Source organism: Diabrotica undecimpunctata, chromosome 10 (assembly GCF_040954645.1).
Source record: "Diabrotica undecimpunctata isolate CICGRU chromosome 10, icDiaUnde3, whole genome shotgun sequence".
Taxonomy (NCBI): domain Eukaryota; kingdom Metazoa; phylum Arthropoda; class Insecta; order Coleoptera; family Chrysomelidae; genus Diabrotica; species Diabrotica undecimpunctata.
Window position 1 is genome coordinate 69,833,046 of NC_092812.1, and position 17,690 is coordinate 69,850,735.

Below are 17,690 nucleotides of genomic sequence, written 5' to 3' on the forward strand. Positions count from 1 at the left end.
ATATAAACAAAGAATATAGACGCTTATAGAAGAATTTTTCACTGTTATTTTTGAGCATAGCAAAAGATGTGACATAGATAAAGAAAAGTGGGACGAGTGGAACGCACGTGTTGCACGTGGTACCACTAAGGAGCGGTTTGCTTCTAAAATATGAAAGAGTGGGGCAATAAATGCAACTTTAGATATTTTTATGTAGATGCCGCGTGGTCGTAGAATAGGATTAAATTTTTGCGTTTTATAAAATTGTTTAAAGAAAATAATATTATTTTAACTTTTAATAAATTAATCTTTTTAGAAAAATTATTATAATTCAAATTTTTAATTGAAATATGTACAAATCTTAAGTATAAATCAGTTTAAGACTATATTGTAATAATTTCACCAATATTCAATCATTGTGAAAATTATGTTTTAGATACTATTAGTTGTTATTTTAAAACAAGATTAAATAGTACCCATACAGCGTAAAAACTTTCACATATAGGTACTATTCATTAAAATGTACTGTTAAAGTTTATTTTGTTATTTCAAAAATAAATCAGGAATGCTTTTTGTTGTTATTGAAAAATTATGGATGAAATGGAAGTTTTGGCGAAATGGAAAATTTCATAATTTAGTAAAAAGTTTCATTGAATACTTTTTTTTTAAATTGAAATTTTTTAAAATTGTTTCGTTAATTTCTGGGCAGAAAAACAGTATAATAAAAAGTTATGTGACGGTTTTTCGTTGTGTTGGAACAAACCAATTTTTAATTCAAAGTTATACAATTAAAAAAATAAATACTTTGAATATTGTAAATATCATACATTTTTAAGTTTTAAAATTAAAAATTTAACAATTTAATATATTGAAAATAAAGATTTTATTGTGAAAAAACAAAAAAAAAGACAGTTTGCAAATCAATGGCATCGAAATTTGTTTAGGCGTAGATGCAAAGTTACCCGTTCGTACTCCTTTCCCACTTCCCCCTAACTACATATTTCATTATGAAATTTTCAAGATAGTTTTAAGCCGACGGCCACGGCACCACGCTGTGAGTTTATGCAGCCACCCTCTTAAACCGTAACCAAATCGCCCATTTGAACTGGTCTTCTATAAGCGTCTATCTTCTTTGATATAAATGTCACTTCGCTCGCTGGCGCTGCTGTCAATTTCGTAAATTAAAGATTGACATTTGCGTTAATAATAAAATTTCTCAAGGACTATGTGGTTTTTGTATATTAAATAGTTTTATTACTTACTCTATTCTAAAAAAGAATAAAATTCTATATAATACTTTAATTAGCAATAAAATAGACATTAAGAATTAATTTAAACAAAAATCTTTTCTTGTATAGGCAACCATTATTTCAGACATACGGTAATTAATTTATATTGCTGTAACCAGCTCTATTTTCTTTATGCGTTGATGTTTAGTAGTTTTGTGTATTTTTTATAATAAATAATTGGGTTGGGTGTAACTTTTTTATGCACCTTACTGTTGTCCCCAATTTTTTTAAAATTTATTTTAAGTGCAGCTTTATTACATTCGTCTTTAAGTTTGTGTATCATAAAGCCCAGGTTTTCTACTATAGGTTATAGACCTAACGCGATTGTCAGCAGTCCCATCTCTAGAATTTTAAGGTGAATTACGCTGAGGGTGAGTTTTAGATCAATTTTAAAACGTTGATGATGTACAAACAGCAGTCTTAGAGAAGTCATTTTGATGTTCTAAAATGGGACGATAGCGTTTTGCCTACCTTTATCGTTTCATTTCTTTTATGAAGTTCTTTAGAAGACAATAAAAACTAAAAGAAATACCGATTCACAATTTGTCTCAAATCAGTTAACATTCGCCATATATTGCAATTTTCGATAGAGGTTCTCTCATGCGCGCTGCCAGGATTATTTTTAGTGGGGTGCATCTGCTTTTCAGAGGGTGAATTTGCATCTACACGTAGATACTATTAACCAATATAAAATATAGAACTAGGTGTACTCACATGTATAGCTAGCTATATACTTTCTTTTCAACTCCCAAAATGACTAAACTTTTAATAAATACCCAACAGATTCCTTTGAGAAAAATATTAAGGTCATGGATGACACAATGAGCTATGGAGACATCTTCTCAGAGAAATTAATTACCCTTGTACAGTTTGTGAAACAATTTATTTAATAAAAAAAATACAAAAATGCATATATGGGTGACAAAACTAATTTAAGTTGAGCTGTTGAGCAAAATCTGCATCTTGTATAATTTTGTTCTGTTCTAGCTTTCTGACTGTTGTATTATTTTGTTGCAATTTACGGCGAATGTGACCTACGTCGCCACCATTCAAACTTCTGGGTTCACGTCTCTTTGGTATCGTGTTACGAACTACTTTCCGTACGATTTCCTCCAGACGTTTATCGTTTTGTTCGTCGTTCTCTTCAGAGGTTCGTACTCGATAGCTCTGTGAAGCTCGACTAGCTGTCTCGTGTTCCAAGGCAATAGTGAGAGCTTCATCTAGAACTTTTGGACTTGCTAGTCGTAAAGCTTTCTGTAATTCATTGTCTTTTAACCCATTGACAAAGATATCTACAGCAATTTCTTCCAAAATGTTGTCTGGTACCTCTGGATAAGCTAACCGCACTATACGAGCAACATCTGCTTCAAACTCTTGCAAATTTTCACTTGCTCGTAGAATTGTACTTCTTAGTTGTGCTTTGTAGACTTGTCGTAGATGGGCATCTCCGTAACGTTTGTCTAGTCGAGTGAACAAGGTCTGGTAACACTTTTCTTGACCTTTAGGAGTCGATCTTAGGATATCCGCAGCATCATCTCGCAAAGCAGCAGTCAAGGAAACAGCTTTTTCTTGTTCTGTCCAATGATTGGTTGTCGCAATAGCTTCAAATTGTCTAAGGTATATGGACCAAGAAGACTTTTCATCAAATGGTGGCAATTTGAATCTCATATGATGTGTCGTTTCGTCTCTAGGTGATTCTTCTTTCACTACCGGATCTAAAACTATTGTATTAACTGATGGTAGCACTTTTGTATTGGTTATCATGCTCTCTAACTGTTTGATCTCTTCTACTTTATCGAATGTTTTAAAAACTTCTTTAAATTTCTCATTGTTCTTTCTAGAAGTTTCTTCCATCAATCGAGAATCATTTTCAAATTTTTCGTCGAATCTTCTAAAAACATTTTCGAGTTTCTCGTCGTTTTGTTTAGCTAATTCTTTAATAATTTGAGACGTTTCATCGAATCTTTCATCATTCTTTCTAGAAATTCCAAACATTTGCGAGACATTTTCAAATTTCTCATTCATTTTTGTTAAAACTGTTTCTTCTGCTGATTGAAACTGGTATGTCTCTGGGTCATCTCCATTCTTGTTAAGAACATTCTTCAGTCGTTCTTGGAGGATCTTCTTGGACCCGCTGCAGTCTCCATCGCGTTCTTCTAGTTGCTCACGCAACTGTTTTACTGAAAGTTCTACTAGCAGTATCTTTGATCAGGCACACACGTATTTTTTTTAAATGTTCTTTCGTACAAAGATCACTACCAAACTACGCGGATGTTCCCGACGAACAATACTTTTCAAAAGTTCAAAAGTCTTTTCAAAAGTCACTGCTGAATTTATTTTTAAATAAATCAATAATTATCCTCACACCGACACCACTGTACCGTTTTTAAATAAAACGAGCGGGTCTTAACTTATATAAATATATTTATTTATAAGTTTACAGCACGAAAATATCTTATCAACTAACTCAACTCATAACAGCGTTCTTATATATACCAAAAGTATTATTCTAGAATCATCTGGAGTAGTCCTTCTCTAGACTTTCCGTTGGAAGCGCTTCGACGGCAGGCGCTATTGAAAATGCCATCGATTGTATATTCGAGATTCACCCTTCTAAGAATTGTGACTTTTTAATAAAATATTGTAATATCTTTAACGTTGTATTATATTACTCCCACATTTAAATAACTTTTGAGAAATAAGTAAATAAATAATGTTTTAAAACTGAACGCGAGCACCGAAACTTTAAGGATTTGTCGGATTGAGGAATGCTTATTGTCCAAGGAGGAGGCATTCATATGAAGTTGGAATAGGTATTTTGGATCTATATGAATGTAGTGATTTGTCTCTATTTGTTTTAATAATAAATATTTTGATTATGCATAGGCGCATATTTTATCCTTTGCCTCAGGGTGCAGTTAACTCTGAAGCCGGCACTATTGTACTATTGTAGTGATTTGAGTTGTTATTACTCGAATATCAGGTCAAAAAAATGTCATAGTAAAAATACTTAAAATTGAGGTTCAATTTGGAAGACATTTCTTGATCAAAACTACTCTTATGATATTTTACTACACCATGTTCATTGTTGGTCAAATCTGAAAAAGAAATTCAGGACAAATTAAAAATGAGGGCATTTTAATTATAAAATATACTGGTATCCGATGGTGAAATGTCGCTAAAGTCGGCCCTGAGTTAGCGTCGCGTTCGCATAGGGGCGTTTTCGAAATGATCTGCAAGGGCGCAGGTTCTCTGCACCCTCTCGTAAAATTCCTCCCCGTGCTACACCCGCGTCAAATGTCGATATCACAAAATCCAATCTTATATTTTGTACCCAACTTTTTTAACTGAAATATATCAAGAAAAGTACAACCTTTTTCATATGAGCTTTAAATAAAACGCATAGTGTATGTAGTTGACCAACAAGTGATGTTAGGTGAAAATTTGCAGCGGTATTTTCAGTGCTGTACATAAACATCGACCTTTTGGATCATTTTCGCACAGTAGAAGGAGAGATTGAAAACTAAACCAGATAGGGTGATGACTGAACAGGATGTGGATGATGTCGCATTTCTTACAGGTTTTAATCCTTTTACTGTTATAATTTATGCACACTTTACTCACCAACATTCCATTTACAACCTACGTTTTGCAATCCATTCTTTCATACCCGGATATTGTCTATGTGATATGGACTTGTCACCCATAACTTGACCAAACGCCAAAATTTAGTGTCAAAAAATATATTTTGATTTATTTGAACCGTATTACGACTTGTTTATTTTTGGTCAGCTCCTTTAATTTATTATCATTCAAGTCATATATTAGTAAATAAGAAAGATATTATCTAAGAAAAACCCACTTATTCAATTATAACTTCCGTATTTACTGAATTTGTACTATTAAATGTCTATTTTGCATTAATCACGTCTAAATAAGGTAATACTTCTTCAATTAGGTATTCATCAATATGACTAAATCTCTTTGAATGCTTTTAAAACTTTCTTAGTGTCATCCAGAATTAAAATAATATGTATTTTCCACATTTCCTTAATCCCTCCATATACTTATAATATACTACCGAAGTGTATAATGAGCGATGGTTAAAGCAAATTAATGGAAAGTCTTCTATGACAGAGCTAAATTACATACTTTGGAATATTTAATATGTATGTTCTTAATATTATTCTTTTAGGGAAGCTTCTAAAGTGATATATCTATACCCTCCGGGTAGCCTCTTGATAATTGTACTGACACTGTATCTTGTGATTACTTTATAGGTGTTGTCAAAAGTTCTCTATCGAAAAATGCACCCAGCATCACCTGTTAGTTTTCCAGAACGTAAACCAACCTCTGTACAAGATAACGTAGTGCCGCTTTTCTAGAGTCTTTAGTACAAACGATATCAGACTTATCGGTTTCAGGAACTTTTTGCTGTCCAGTTTTGACAGGTTTAGGTATAAAAGCTAACCTTATGAGTCTCCATGCTCTGGGCATAATGTTTTGTACTGAATATCATTTTCTTTCTATAGATGTATTCGATAAATCTCTCTCGGACCCGATGTTTTATAAGGGTTAAATTAGTTTATTTTCCATTTAACTTTGTTGTGTGATCTACCATTTCTTTTGTTCCACGCCAGTGATCTCTAGAGCCTTTAGTTAAGGTTCCGTTCCGTTTCAGTCCAGTAAAGTGAAAGTAAACTCCAGCATTGAAGAAATTTTTACAGGTTTTGGTGTTTTAATATCCCTTCTTCTTCGTGTGTATTGTATCGTATCGTCTGCATTTCTGAGATTATTCACTAGTGTTCCGTTAATTGATATGCCTTCATCGATGTCTTCTAGTGCCTCTTTGAACATCTCTTCTGAGAACATATTAAAAAGTAGAAGGGATAGTACACTTCTTTATCGTACTCCTCTTCTTATAGGTATCTCTTTAGATTTTTGTTGGTCTACCCGTATTATGATATCGGTATAAATTTGTAATGATTCTCACATCCTGATCGTCTATTTCTGTGTTTCGTAATATGTTTGCAAGCCTGTGTTATATTTTGTCGATGGCTTTCTTGAAGTCAAGTAGACATATGAATACGCAATAGTTAACATCTTGACACCGTTCTATGCGTGTTTGTATAGCAAATAACGCCTCTCTACTTCCAAAGCCTTTTCTAACTCCCAGTTGGTTTCCGGTTATTGTATCGTCTAGTTTTTAGACACGTTCATGTCTTACAAGAAGATCGTTTTATATTCTTCACATTTCAGTTTTTTGGGTATTAGGATGAACTCAGATATTAGCCATTCTTTGGGAATTTCCCTGGTATAGTAGATTTCCTTGAATAATTCTACTAGTGTATCAATGTGGTTCTCTATTAGTAGTCTTAAGATTTCTCTAGGTATTTATCATTTTTTATACGTTTTAGTGCTTTTTTTAATTTCCCCTTTGATAATTGTAGGTCCATTTCTACCTCTTGGTTCTATTGACTCCATTCTTTCGTCATTTTCAAATAGCTCTTTTATAATATTCTTCCCATCTATTTATTTTCTCTGCACTTTCAATTATTATTTTGTTGTTTTTGTTCATTACGTTACCAATACCTCTTTTTTTGTTTATACCAGCTGTTTCTTTAATTTTCCTGTATACATATGTTAAAGCTGTCATGTTGTTTTTCTAATCTTTCTATTTCTGCACATTTTTCTGATAGCCACAATTATTTTGCTTCTTCGATTGTTTTATTTCCGTTTTCGTATTGTTTTTCGTTTTTATTCTTGTATTTATTGTTTCCGATATCAATGACTTTATTACTTGTGTTATCCATTGTTTGCTTTTAGGAGATGTATCGCTCTCCAGTTGTTGTTGTATGACGTTCCTCAGGATCTTCTCGAATTGTCTCCATTGTTCTGTAGTGTCCTTGTCGTTCTACTTTCTGGACTTCCTTGTATATTTGTTCTTTGATCAAGTTCTTTTAGTCTTTTGAGATTAAATCTAGGTGTTTTGGTGGCTGTTTTATTTTATTTAGTTTGGTTTATATTGCACGGCATGGCGTTTAATTTCGTAAGTGCAATTCGGTTCTCTATCGGTATAAACATTTTGATTGATCTTTCGGTGTCTTTGTTGATGACAATAGCTACACCATTGCGAACTTTTTCTTGTTGGTAAAGACTTCATACATTGACTTACCTATTCTTTTGTGTATTTTAAATTGCAGATTGTACAGGTGTTTTTAGTATATCACAGGGGTTTCGCTTGCTGACGACCTGAGAGGCCCTGCGATTCTCGTAGTTTGTACCTCTGCTGCCAAATCTCGGATTCCGATTACCGTGATTAGTGCTGTTTACGTTTTTTATTGTCATTTCCATGATGACTGTTTTAGGGATATCTTACAGATGCGGTAGTTTCCCGTTGCCTCTAGGACAAGGGGTTGCCCTTACTCCTACCAATTCATTCACCCGAACCTGTTGGTTAGTAGAATGGAACTACTTATACCGGCAGTCACTTAGTCCCTATGTTTCTATACTACCACTAAAAGCCGGGCTGACATTTCCGCTGAATTCGTCGTTTCGAATTTTCTAATCCGCCATCATCGCCGTTGTGGTTTTCATGTGAAGAGTATTTAGTAGAAGGAAATATAGTGACCCGTCTGCCCTCGGAAACCTAATAGCCATTCAGGGTCGGAAGAAACAAAAGTTAACCAAGAGAGGCTGATAGGAAAGATTAAAGACATTTCACTTAAGACAAGATGAAAAAGAGTAAAATGTGAAAGCCCTTATGGTGCGCCAGATGCGTTTCATAAGCGTATGAGTATTAATACACTTTGCGCCGTCGCTCATACTTCGGGGTGCTGACTACAGACTGTATGGCTTGTCTAGCATACCATAGCATGGAGGATAGGGTGCACATCATTTTTACAACGTAGATACCCCAACTCCATGGCTTAACCTATTTAATATCCCTAGCCCGCGTAAATATTGTTTTCATCCAGTTGCATAAAACTAACATGTAGTTGATAGTAGGGCTTCCTGTGCAGTCTGTACAGTTCTATCTCGGTCTCCAGGTTTGTCAACCGTGAGACTCACTCTTAGTTATTAATCGATAGAGGGCTTGTAGTCAAGGATTGTTTAGCACTGAACCCTGAGTCCTCTATTTTATTTACCAAGATGGGATAATGCCACTTTCACTTTGGATCTCCGAAAGATAGGCAATTTGGTCTAAATGATTTGGTTAGACTTATGGAAGGGCAAATAATTTAGTTTTATTTAGTTTGTTCACTGTTTCCAAGTATTTTTCTAACCAATTCTAACTGATTATCTCTGAAATTTGAGAATTGTGTGACTGACAATTTTTTGTCCCCAATATTTTTTAACAAGCAACGTTTGTATCTTTCGGTAAATTAATTTAACTTAAAAACGTCATTTGGCAATTTTTCAACTTCTTTGTATTTGATTTCAAGTCCATACTAAACAACGATGTTTAAACAGGAACGATAATTCATTACTTGGTCAAGTTAATGATAACACATCCATACATATAACTCTAGATATCTTAAAAATGAACAAAAAATCCTGCCAACATAGACAATTGTTACACATTGATGCAATATTTTTTCAAATTCAATATTCGCTAATGTAACTCTAGGTACAAATCATAGAGTCACAGCTCCCATCAGTCACTCCATATGCCAGTCTTCACCACTCATTCATAATCGTGACTCAGGTGGTGTTGTAGGAAATGAAAGCAACTCAAACCAGGCGAAAAAGAGCCTCTACGAAAACCATGGCGTCGCAGCTTGTTCACACAACAGGGCACTCTGTATTGCCACTATCGTATTTGCGTTTTTGTTCACACTTGCAGTCATTATCGCCTTTACTGGACCTCAGACTGGTAAGTTGTTTTACTGAATTAATTAACCTATTAAAAATATTTAAAATAAATAAAATAAGTAACAAATCTTTCATTTGTCTGCTTAATATGTCGACAAATAAAGCAAGAACCGAGACTCAAAAAGATTTGATTTCAAAAAATAATTTATTCCTGCGTTTTTAGTACTGAATATCATATCTGCGGTGCCAAGGGAAAAGGGGACGAGTCTGAAATCATAGATTTTCAGGAGAGCATAAAAACAAAAGGACATCGTTAGGCATAATACATAAGTTTGATCTATTAGTAAGAATCATTATTATTCATTTCTTGTATAGATAGAAGTTATATTGTTTTGTCCTGTTGATTATTAAAAATATTTTTAATATTATAAAAAATATTTCACACATTCCCTTGAACAAATTCAAATGTAATTATAAGTTCGAATTGTTTCTAAATTCCCTTTGTCCGATTCTTCTCGATCGACGATGATAAAATAAATTGTTAAATTCGCAGAGTAAAATATAGTTTTATTGACAGCTACTGAATTACTACACTCTAGTTGATGTTGAGGTAAAAAATTATAATAGATTTCATCCCGAACTAGTCCGGAAGCTATATATCTAATCTCACTAAAATGCTACGTTTCATCAACTAAGTATATTGCCCTCTGCATAGAACAAAACCTTTGACTTTTAAAAGCTGGCAAATATAATTTGAACCGAGGAAATGATTGCAGGCATTTCCTCAATAAAATATTAGGCAATAGTTTGCAGGAAGTTGAACAAACTGTAGTTAAGCAGCTAATCGATATGTTTCACAATTATACACGGTGAAACTATATAAATTCAGGAAATTAAGATTATTGTGAGATTACAAATTAATGGACTAATTCGTGATTGAACACCCCTTTAGTCTTACATAAAACAAAAAAAAAATGGGAAAATGACTTATCTTATTCATGTTAAATCTTTTTTTAGAGGAAAAGATCATTTTAGTTACCAGTATGGTACTAGTAAGGATTATTTAGAAATAGTGTATATATGACTGGTTAAAATATAGGTACAGGTATTTAGTAATAAATAAATATAATTTTCTAAACCTTAATTATACAGGAAACATCAGAAAGTAATAGACATGTAAATACGTATTGTTTGTAATTTAAAGTTCTTCCTCCTCTCTAAATCAGGACCCACATTACTTGTATTAGCTGTTATCTTACAGATAAAACATGAAGGTTTATCCAAACTTATGCAATACGAAGTTTGTTCATATGTAATTAAGAAGGAAGAAGGTAGGTCTATATCTACAAACTGAATATATGTTTGTCTTCTGAAACTGAAGACGTGTTGAAATCCAGGAAGCTGACTACCTATTCTAAGGAAGTTTAAAGGTGACATTAATTTGAGACCCAATTTAATTAACTCATTTTCTATTAGAGTATATGGAATAGAAAGGAAAAGATTAGATAGTAACAGTTTTTCTTTCGGAGTTATTAATCTTTGTGCTTTTAGATTTTCGCCTTTTATTGTTATTTCTGCTGGACTGGACATACAATTTTCAACCAAGGATTCGTTGAAGAGATAAATACATATTCTGTTATTTGACAATCTTGATGAAAATAAAATATTCCGTGGATAAACAACATCACCAAAAGCTATTAAATACTCTTCTATTTTAGTATCAGGTAGCGCTGTAAAAAAAATTTCTTAATTCTTAGAAGGAAACTGAATTTGAAGTATTATGAAGCACAGCAGAGTATAATGTTTTGTTTTGAGACTGTTGATGTCACTCATAGCTGCTGACAAATTAAGGTCGGATCTATTATCACTAGATAAACTTATTAGTACTTATTTAAACCAGTTATAGAACCAAAAGTGATTCTGATAACAGGCCTTTCGGCCTACACCTAACATTACAAGCGATATGTTTGATAATGTTTTTGATATATAAAATAATAATAACTCAGTTTTATTCCGTAACGTAGCAGCACTATTATACTATAATTTATTTTTTTCATTGAATTGTACAGTGGAGAATTATGCGAGTGTGTAGTTCGGGGGACTTCAATGAAAAAGCGACAGACTGGGATTTTCCTGTGAGGGAAGCTCGTGAACGAATGCTTATGAAATGGATAGGAACTCTAGACTAGAGAACTAGACTCTAGAATTGTCTTAAATACTTGTCGGGAGCTAACATTCGTAAGGAGAAATTCGCGTTCGTATGTTGATGTCACCTGCGCCACACAGAATGCGGATCGAAATCGCTCAGAAGACAGGCTATGAGAGCAAGAGGAAGAGGTGAAGTAATCGAAACTAGTAGACTGGATATGGTATACAATGCGCGAAAGAAGGAACTGAACAGGAAGATCCGAGCCAAGAAGAAGAAAAACTGAAGAGAACTGTGTGACAAGTTGGATGAGGACTTCTGAGGTTAGGGGTATAAAATCTTAATGAACCAGTTGGTTAAGGTTACCAGAGAGCTGTTCCCATCCGGCGACCGATATGGAGTGCAGTGGGATGCCGAATCTAAACGAGCTGTACCTTTTACCACATACGAACTCAATCAAGCGTTGAGTGCCCTAAAAACAGGAAATGCTCCAGTACTTAAGGGGTACTCAACACAGCGATTTGCTACTCGTGTTATTCCGAAAGGAGGAAGTCAAGTATCGACATATTTGCCTTCTGTCGTATATAGGTATATAGGTAAACTATACGAGAGAGAGGGCGAATCGACACAGTCATGGAAGAGTCAAACGGGCTGTCACCCAGGTAGTACAGTTTAAGAAAAAACAAGAGCACAGTTGATGCGGTGTTGGAAGTTTTCCGGGAGTTGCACAGTATGAGATTGACTAGAAGTGAGTGATTCTACTGCTGTTTGACGTCTGGAATGCTTTCAATACTTTAAAATGGAAAGAGATAATGAGAGACAGAAGGTGTACGGGCAACCTGATGAATTTGGTTTCGAACTATCTGTCAGAGAGGAAAATTGTGGTAGAAAAATGAGTGGTGGTTGATGTGACGGCTGAAGTCCTAGGACCCACTCTATGGAACCTGACATATGATGGGGTTGTGAGTCAGCAATACAGAGAGGGTGTAACCGCTTTTGCATTTGCGGATGACCTCCCTATGCTGGTGGTGGCGCGGGATAGGAAAGACCCTAACTTCGGTGTCTACCAAGTTGAGTAACGGATGAACATACAGGACTAGATCTGGCTGCGGGTAGGACCGAGGCTATAATTCTCATGGGACCAAGGAAAAGGGATGTAATAACATTCGAATGTGTGAGTTGTTCCCAAGAAATGCGTAAGCTATTTAGGTGTGACTGAGTCAGAACAGATGGTGGGGGGAGCACGTGAAGGCGCTAACTTACAGAGCTGAGGTGAGTTCTGCGGCGCTGGAGGGATCATGTTCAACATCGGACGGTCCAAATTTCAGAGGAGGACCCCTCATTCTGTTGTGCAATCGATCGTTCTCTACGCGGCATCTGTGTTAGCTATAGCAGTTTTTATGGCAGTTGGCTATGGAGTACATAACGCACCTCACTCGAGCAGATACACAATTAATTTACGACTTTTATTTACTGGTACTTGTTTCTTAATTCTAAAATAATTACTGAAACTAAATAATGAAGACTGAGTTTATATAGCCGTAAAAATATATTTTATAAAGAAAAATAAGACATTGGATCTTTCTCGGATTTCCATACTGACGAATGCATTGCTCGTACAGGTCCGCCTTAGCCATTATGATTTTATTGTATACATTTGTTTGTATATTATAAAAATAATTTATTCTTTTTTATTACAAACTATTTGGCTAGAGTATTTTGGATATAAAAATCGAACAGCTAAAATACAACAAAACTTCTGGGAATTATAACATAACTTCGGAACCCATGCAACATCGAAAAGGGATGGGATAAGAAAAAAATGGGAATCAGAAACACTGCTGAAGGAATGGAACGGAGGTATAACTAATCCTATTCAAAAGGTAATAGATTAGCGTACAAGAATTACAGAGGAATAACGTTGCTAAACAAAACCTTCAAGATGCTATCAAATACATTGAGAAGTAGAATAAATCCATATGGCAATGGCAATCTCGGATACTCAGGGGGTTAACGAATTTTCGACAAGCATAATTCGTAAGAGATAGTGTGTGAATGGCCATGGAAAGTAGTTAATTCTGCGATATTATTATACCGGGAGTTTATGTGTAGGGTTTTATTGATATACATTAATAATTTTCAACTTTTATTTAATGGTCAAATTGTTTCTTAATTCTTAATGAAGACCGAGAACTAAATAAAACTAAATAATTTAGACCGAGTTTATATAGCCGTACAAATACTATAATGAAAAATAAAACATTCAATTTTTCTCGGATTTGCATACAATCGATGACTCATTGCAGAAAGTTCGAGTTCTCTCTCGAATTAATTGCTGGTACAGGTCCGGATTAGTTATTATGATTTTGTTGCATACATTTATTTGTATATATAAAAATGAATTATTCTCTTTTGATACAAATTATTTAACTAGAGTATTTTGGATACGAACATCGAACAGCGCACATAATTTGGGGTAGGAACATGTGTTCAACAATGAACCATCCAAAATTTAAAATTGTCTAGATCAGTACCCCTTTAACCTAGAAACACGAAATTGTACGAGTATCAGAAACACATATTTGTAATCTATTACACATAATTTGATTATCTATAAATATTAATGTTTTTGAGTTAATATGATTTTCTTCTTTTAAGTGTCTTTAAAAGCACAAGGGTAGTTGAAAAGAACCATAAAACTGAAGATAGGTATAATTCCTATCTGACATTTAATAAAGAAAAAGACACTGTAAGCGCAAAATAGCATTGTTGTCGTTTTGTGCTGCCACATAGTTTTGATCTCCTCAAAATATATTTCACATCTTTCTTGTTGACGGAAGCTATATCAGGAACATTGGGCATAACAAACTGCTCACTATATTTATTCTTAAGTCTTAAAAATGATATGCAAAATATACCACTGAGTTTGGTATATGAAATTCTACGAGGACATAATCTTCTACGTTAGGGTTAAAACCTTGGGTACTAAACAACAACTGGCATCAACGTGCAAACATCAGGATTGGCCGGGACACTTCTGAAGGCAGGGCTGCATTCTGTTCCCGCTACTATTTAACATCTATTCTGAGTTCGTTTTCAATAAAGCAGTGGATAATGTTCAATGTGGTATAAAAATGAATGGCGTCAATATTAATAATTTGAGATATGCGGATGACACAGTGTTAATTACTAGCAATTAAGAAGAACTTCAACATCTAATTAATAGGATTATCACAACGTGTGATGAATATGGCCTCAAGCTAAACACCGCAAAGACAAAGGTGGTGGTCGTCAGTAAAACGCCAATACAACCGGAAGTGGTAACAGCTTATGGTGAACAACTGGAGAGAACTAACAGTATCACTTACCTTAGTTGTAATCTAAATGAGAACTGGGACATGAGCAAAGAAATTAGAATACGGGTAGAGAAGGCCAGAGCTGCATTCTTTAAGATGACGAAACTGCTATGTGGAAACAATATTACTTTAAGTCTGAAAATTAGATTAGTGAGATGTTATGTGTTCTCTACTCTTTTGTATGGTGTCGAAGGTTGGACTTTGACGGATACACTTCTCAAGAAACTGGAAGCCTTTGAAATCTGGGTGTATCGGAGAATCCTACGAATAAGTTGGGTGGATAGAGTGCGTAATGAAGTTGTTTTGCATCGGATGGGAAAAGTTACGAAAGTCGTCAAAACAGTTAAAAATCGCAAACTTGAATATTTCGGCCATGTTATGCGCCACCCAGAGAGATATAATATACTCCATTTAATAATACAAGGCAAGGTAAACGGAAGAAGAGGGCCAGGTCGAAGAAGAACGTCATCGCTTAGAAACCTGAGAGATTGGTTTAACAGATTCTCTGCATCTCTTTTCCGAGCTGCCGTCAACAAAATTACTATAGCCAATTTGATAGCCAACGCTCGATAATCGAGCTCGGCACATGAAAAAGAAAGAAGTACTAAACAAATTTGGATTGCTTGTCTATTTTCATTTATTAGCTTCTTTCTTTTACCTTGCAATCTGTCTTCTTCAATAATGTTTTTTTCAGGTGCCTCTGTGACAATAATACTTTTTTTACTTTTTCTTTTCTTTGTATTATTTTGACGAGGTTGGGCTTTCAATGCAGGCATAAATTGTTGTGGTGGAATAAATAATGGTCCTGCTTGACTTTCTGTATGTTCGGGGTTTTCTGATTGAATGTTATTAGCTGCAGGACTGTCATTTTCATTTGGCACAGTGGTTTTATCGTTATGTTCACCTCCTTGAAGGTCTCTTGTATTATTAGAACCTTCATAATTTGGACATATTCTGTTTGTTACCTCACTTGGCAAAAAGTCCTTGTCTGTAAAGATATCCTGATCAAAGGCATGGGCTATATTTGTAGGAGTTATGGAACGGCTGTGTGCTATTCCAATACATTCAGCTCATAAGTCATAAATAGATATCGGCATACCAGGATTTCTTAGAAGCCATGGCTCTATGGCACTGTTATAATACGTCTTGAATGGCGCGTATAAACCAACGTCAAGTGGCTGTAATTTAGCCGATGTGTGGGGATGCAAAGTTACAATATTAACCCCTGCAGCTTTTGTCAAATCTAAGGCTTCGATGGATAAATCAGATTCATGATTATCGAATATTAAAATTGATGGGTTATCAGGAGAGCTTCTGCTATATTTAATTAAATGTTTCATTATCTCTACAAATAACTCAGAATTCATCCATCCTGTCGGCGTAGCAAGGCCTAAGGAGCCAGTGGGGGCCTTTTAACATGAAATTCTTATAATTTTTCCGCGGAAAAATTATTGCTGGAGGTAAAGCATAACCACCGGCACATATAAAACAGCACGTTGTTACTAGCGTCCCTTTCTCACCGCTGGTGACTTTACCCTAACACTTTTTCCCTTTTGGTGCCAATATTTTCTGTGTTGTTTGCACCGTTATGGTTGCAGTTTCATCCAAGTTGTAAATTCTTGTGCCATCAGAAAAAGCGGCATTGCGATTTATTACAGCATATAAGTTGTCAAAAAAGCGATTAACATTATCTCTGTTAAATGATGTCGCACGTGCCAGGCTGCACGGCTCTGGTTTTCTCAGTGACAGATCAGTATGCCTATTCCTAAAACTTCGGAGCCATTCCCTGCCAGCCATTTCTGCATTCTTCCAGAAATCAGGAATTTTGATATTATTCCTTTGAGCCATTTGATATGCAACCTTTCTACATTCAATAGACGTCAATCCATAAAACATAGTGCACAAGCCTTCAAGTAGGTCTTAAGAGCATCTTCTTGTTTACTTGTGAAAATCATGTTCGTCTCATAGTTAGTGACAAATCTTATGTTTTCGTTTGGAGCAGATTTTCTTTTTTTAACGTATCGTCTTAATGTAAGATACGCTAAATTATTTTCTACTGCAGCTTTCCGAATACTCATACTCCTGGTTACTAAGTCCAATGCTGCTTTCATTTGATCAACAGTATGTGCGCCTTTCTTTCTTTCCATTTTCTTAATGCGACTCATCCGGAAAACAAAAATCAATCTAAAAATTGGAAGGATACACAATGAACCGTGGTTCATTGTGTCCCAACATAGTTTGGTTCATTGTGTACGTACCGTACCTTGTAACAATCAAAAACCAATAATTCATTATCTATAACAGTGTATTTTAGAGTTACATACCCAAACATTAACTAATGTATCAATGTATCGTACCACAGAAAATAAATTAAAATAATTCACGCATGTACGAAAAAAGAGCGAAAAAGCTTACCTTGTAAATTTTACTCGATGCGTCCAAATTCTTATAATCCGTTAAAACACGTGCACGTTTGGTGGTGGCAAAACAACAACTGGTATTTAGTTCTAAGCGTTTCACGTTAAGAAAATAACATTAGGCTTATGGAGATCAGTGTTGCCAAAACTCTCAGGCATGCGGTTTACTAGATTGTCGATATATTTTTCGAATCTCCATTTTCAATTAACATTTAGCTGTAAAGTCAGAATAACAAACAACTGAAGAACCACAAAGCCTTTTGACGTGACAACGTCTTAAATTAGGTTGTGGCTCGGAGTCATTCATGAAAAAGTGTAACGCCCGCTCACGTCTGTTACAGTGAGTCACCGAACGAGAGAGAGGCCCGCCAGACCGGCGAATGCCTTGCGTCTCTCTCCCACTCAAACATGATCGGTCCGCTGCGCGCGCAGCACTAGAGAATTAGGCGCGTTGAATCGGTGCGTGCTTCCGTGCTTGTGTCTCTGTCTTTCTCGAGCGTTCTTGGCGTTCAAGACACATTACAGCACTTCCTTTCATTTCATATTTCTCCTATCATCGTCCTATCCTCAACAAAATCACTCAAATAGAAATTAGTTAAGTTTAAGTTTACATGTACAATGTTTTAGTAAACAAAATATATTTCTATAGTTAAAATTTGTGCAATTCTTATTTTCATTCAATTCCTTG

At 35.0% G+C, this 17,690-nt stretch overlaps 1 protein-coding gene across 1 annotated transcript in view; it reads left to right on the forward strand.

The window, feature by feature from the left end:
• Window positions 1-4,564: 4,564 nt before the first annotated feature.
• LOC140452361 (endoplasmic reticulum aminopeptidase 1-like) overlaps window positions 4,565-17,690 on the forward strand; it is a 61,737-nt gene continuing 48,611 nt past the window's right edge. The window contains exons 1-2 of the mRNA XM_072546567.1: window positions 4,565-4,848; window positions 8,899-9,144. Of these exons, the coding sequence (XP_072402668.1) occupies window positions 4,809-4,848; window positions 8,899-9,144 (286 nt within the window). The 5' untranslated portion in view covers window positions 4,565-4,808. The remainder of the gene's footprint in view (window positions 4,849-8,898; window positions 9,145-17,690) is intronic.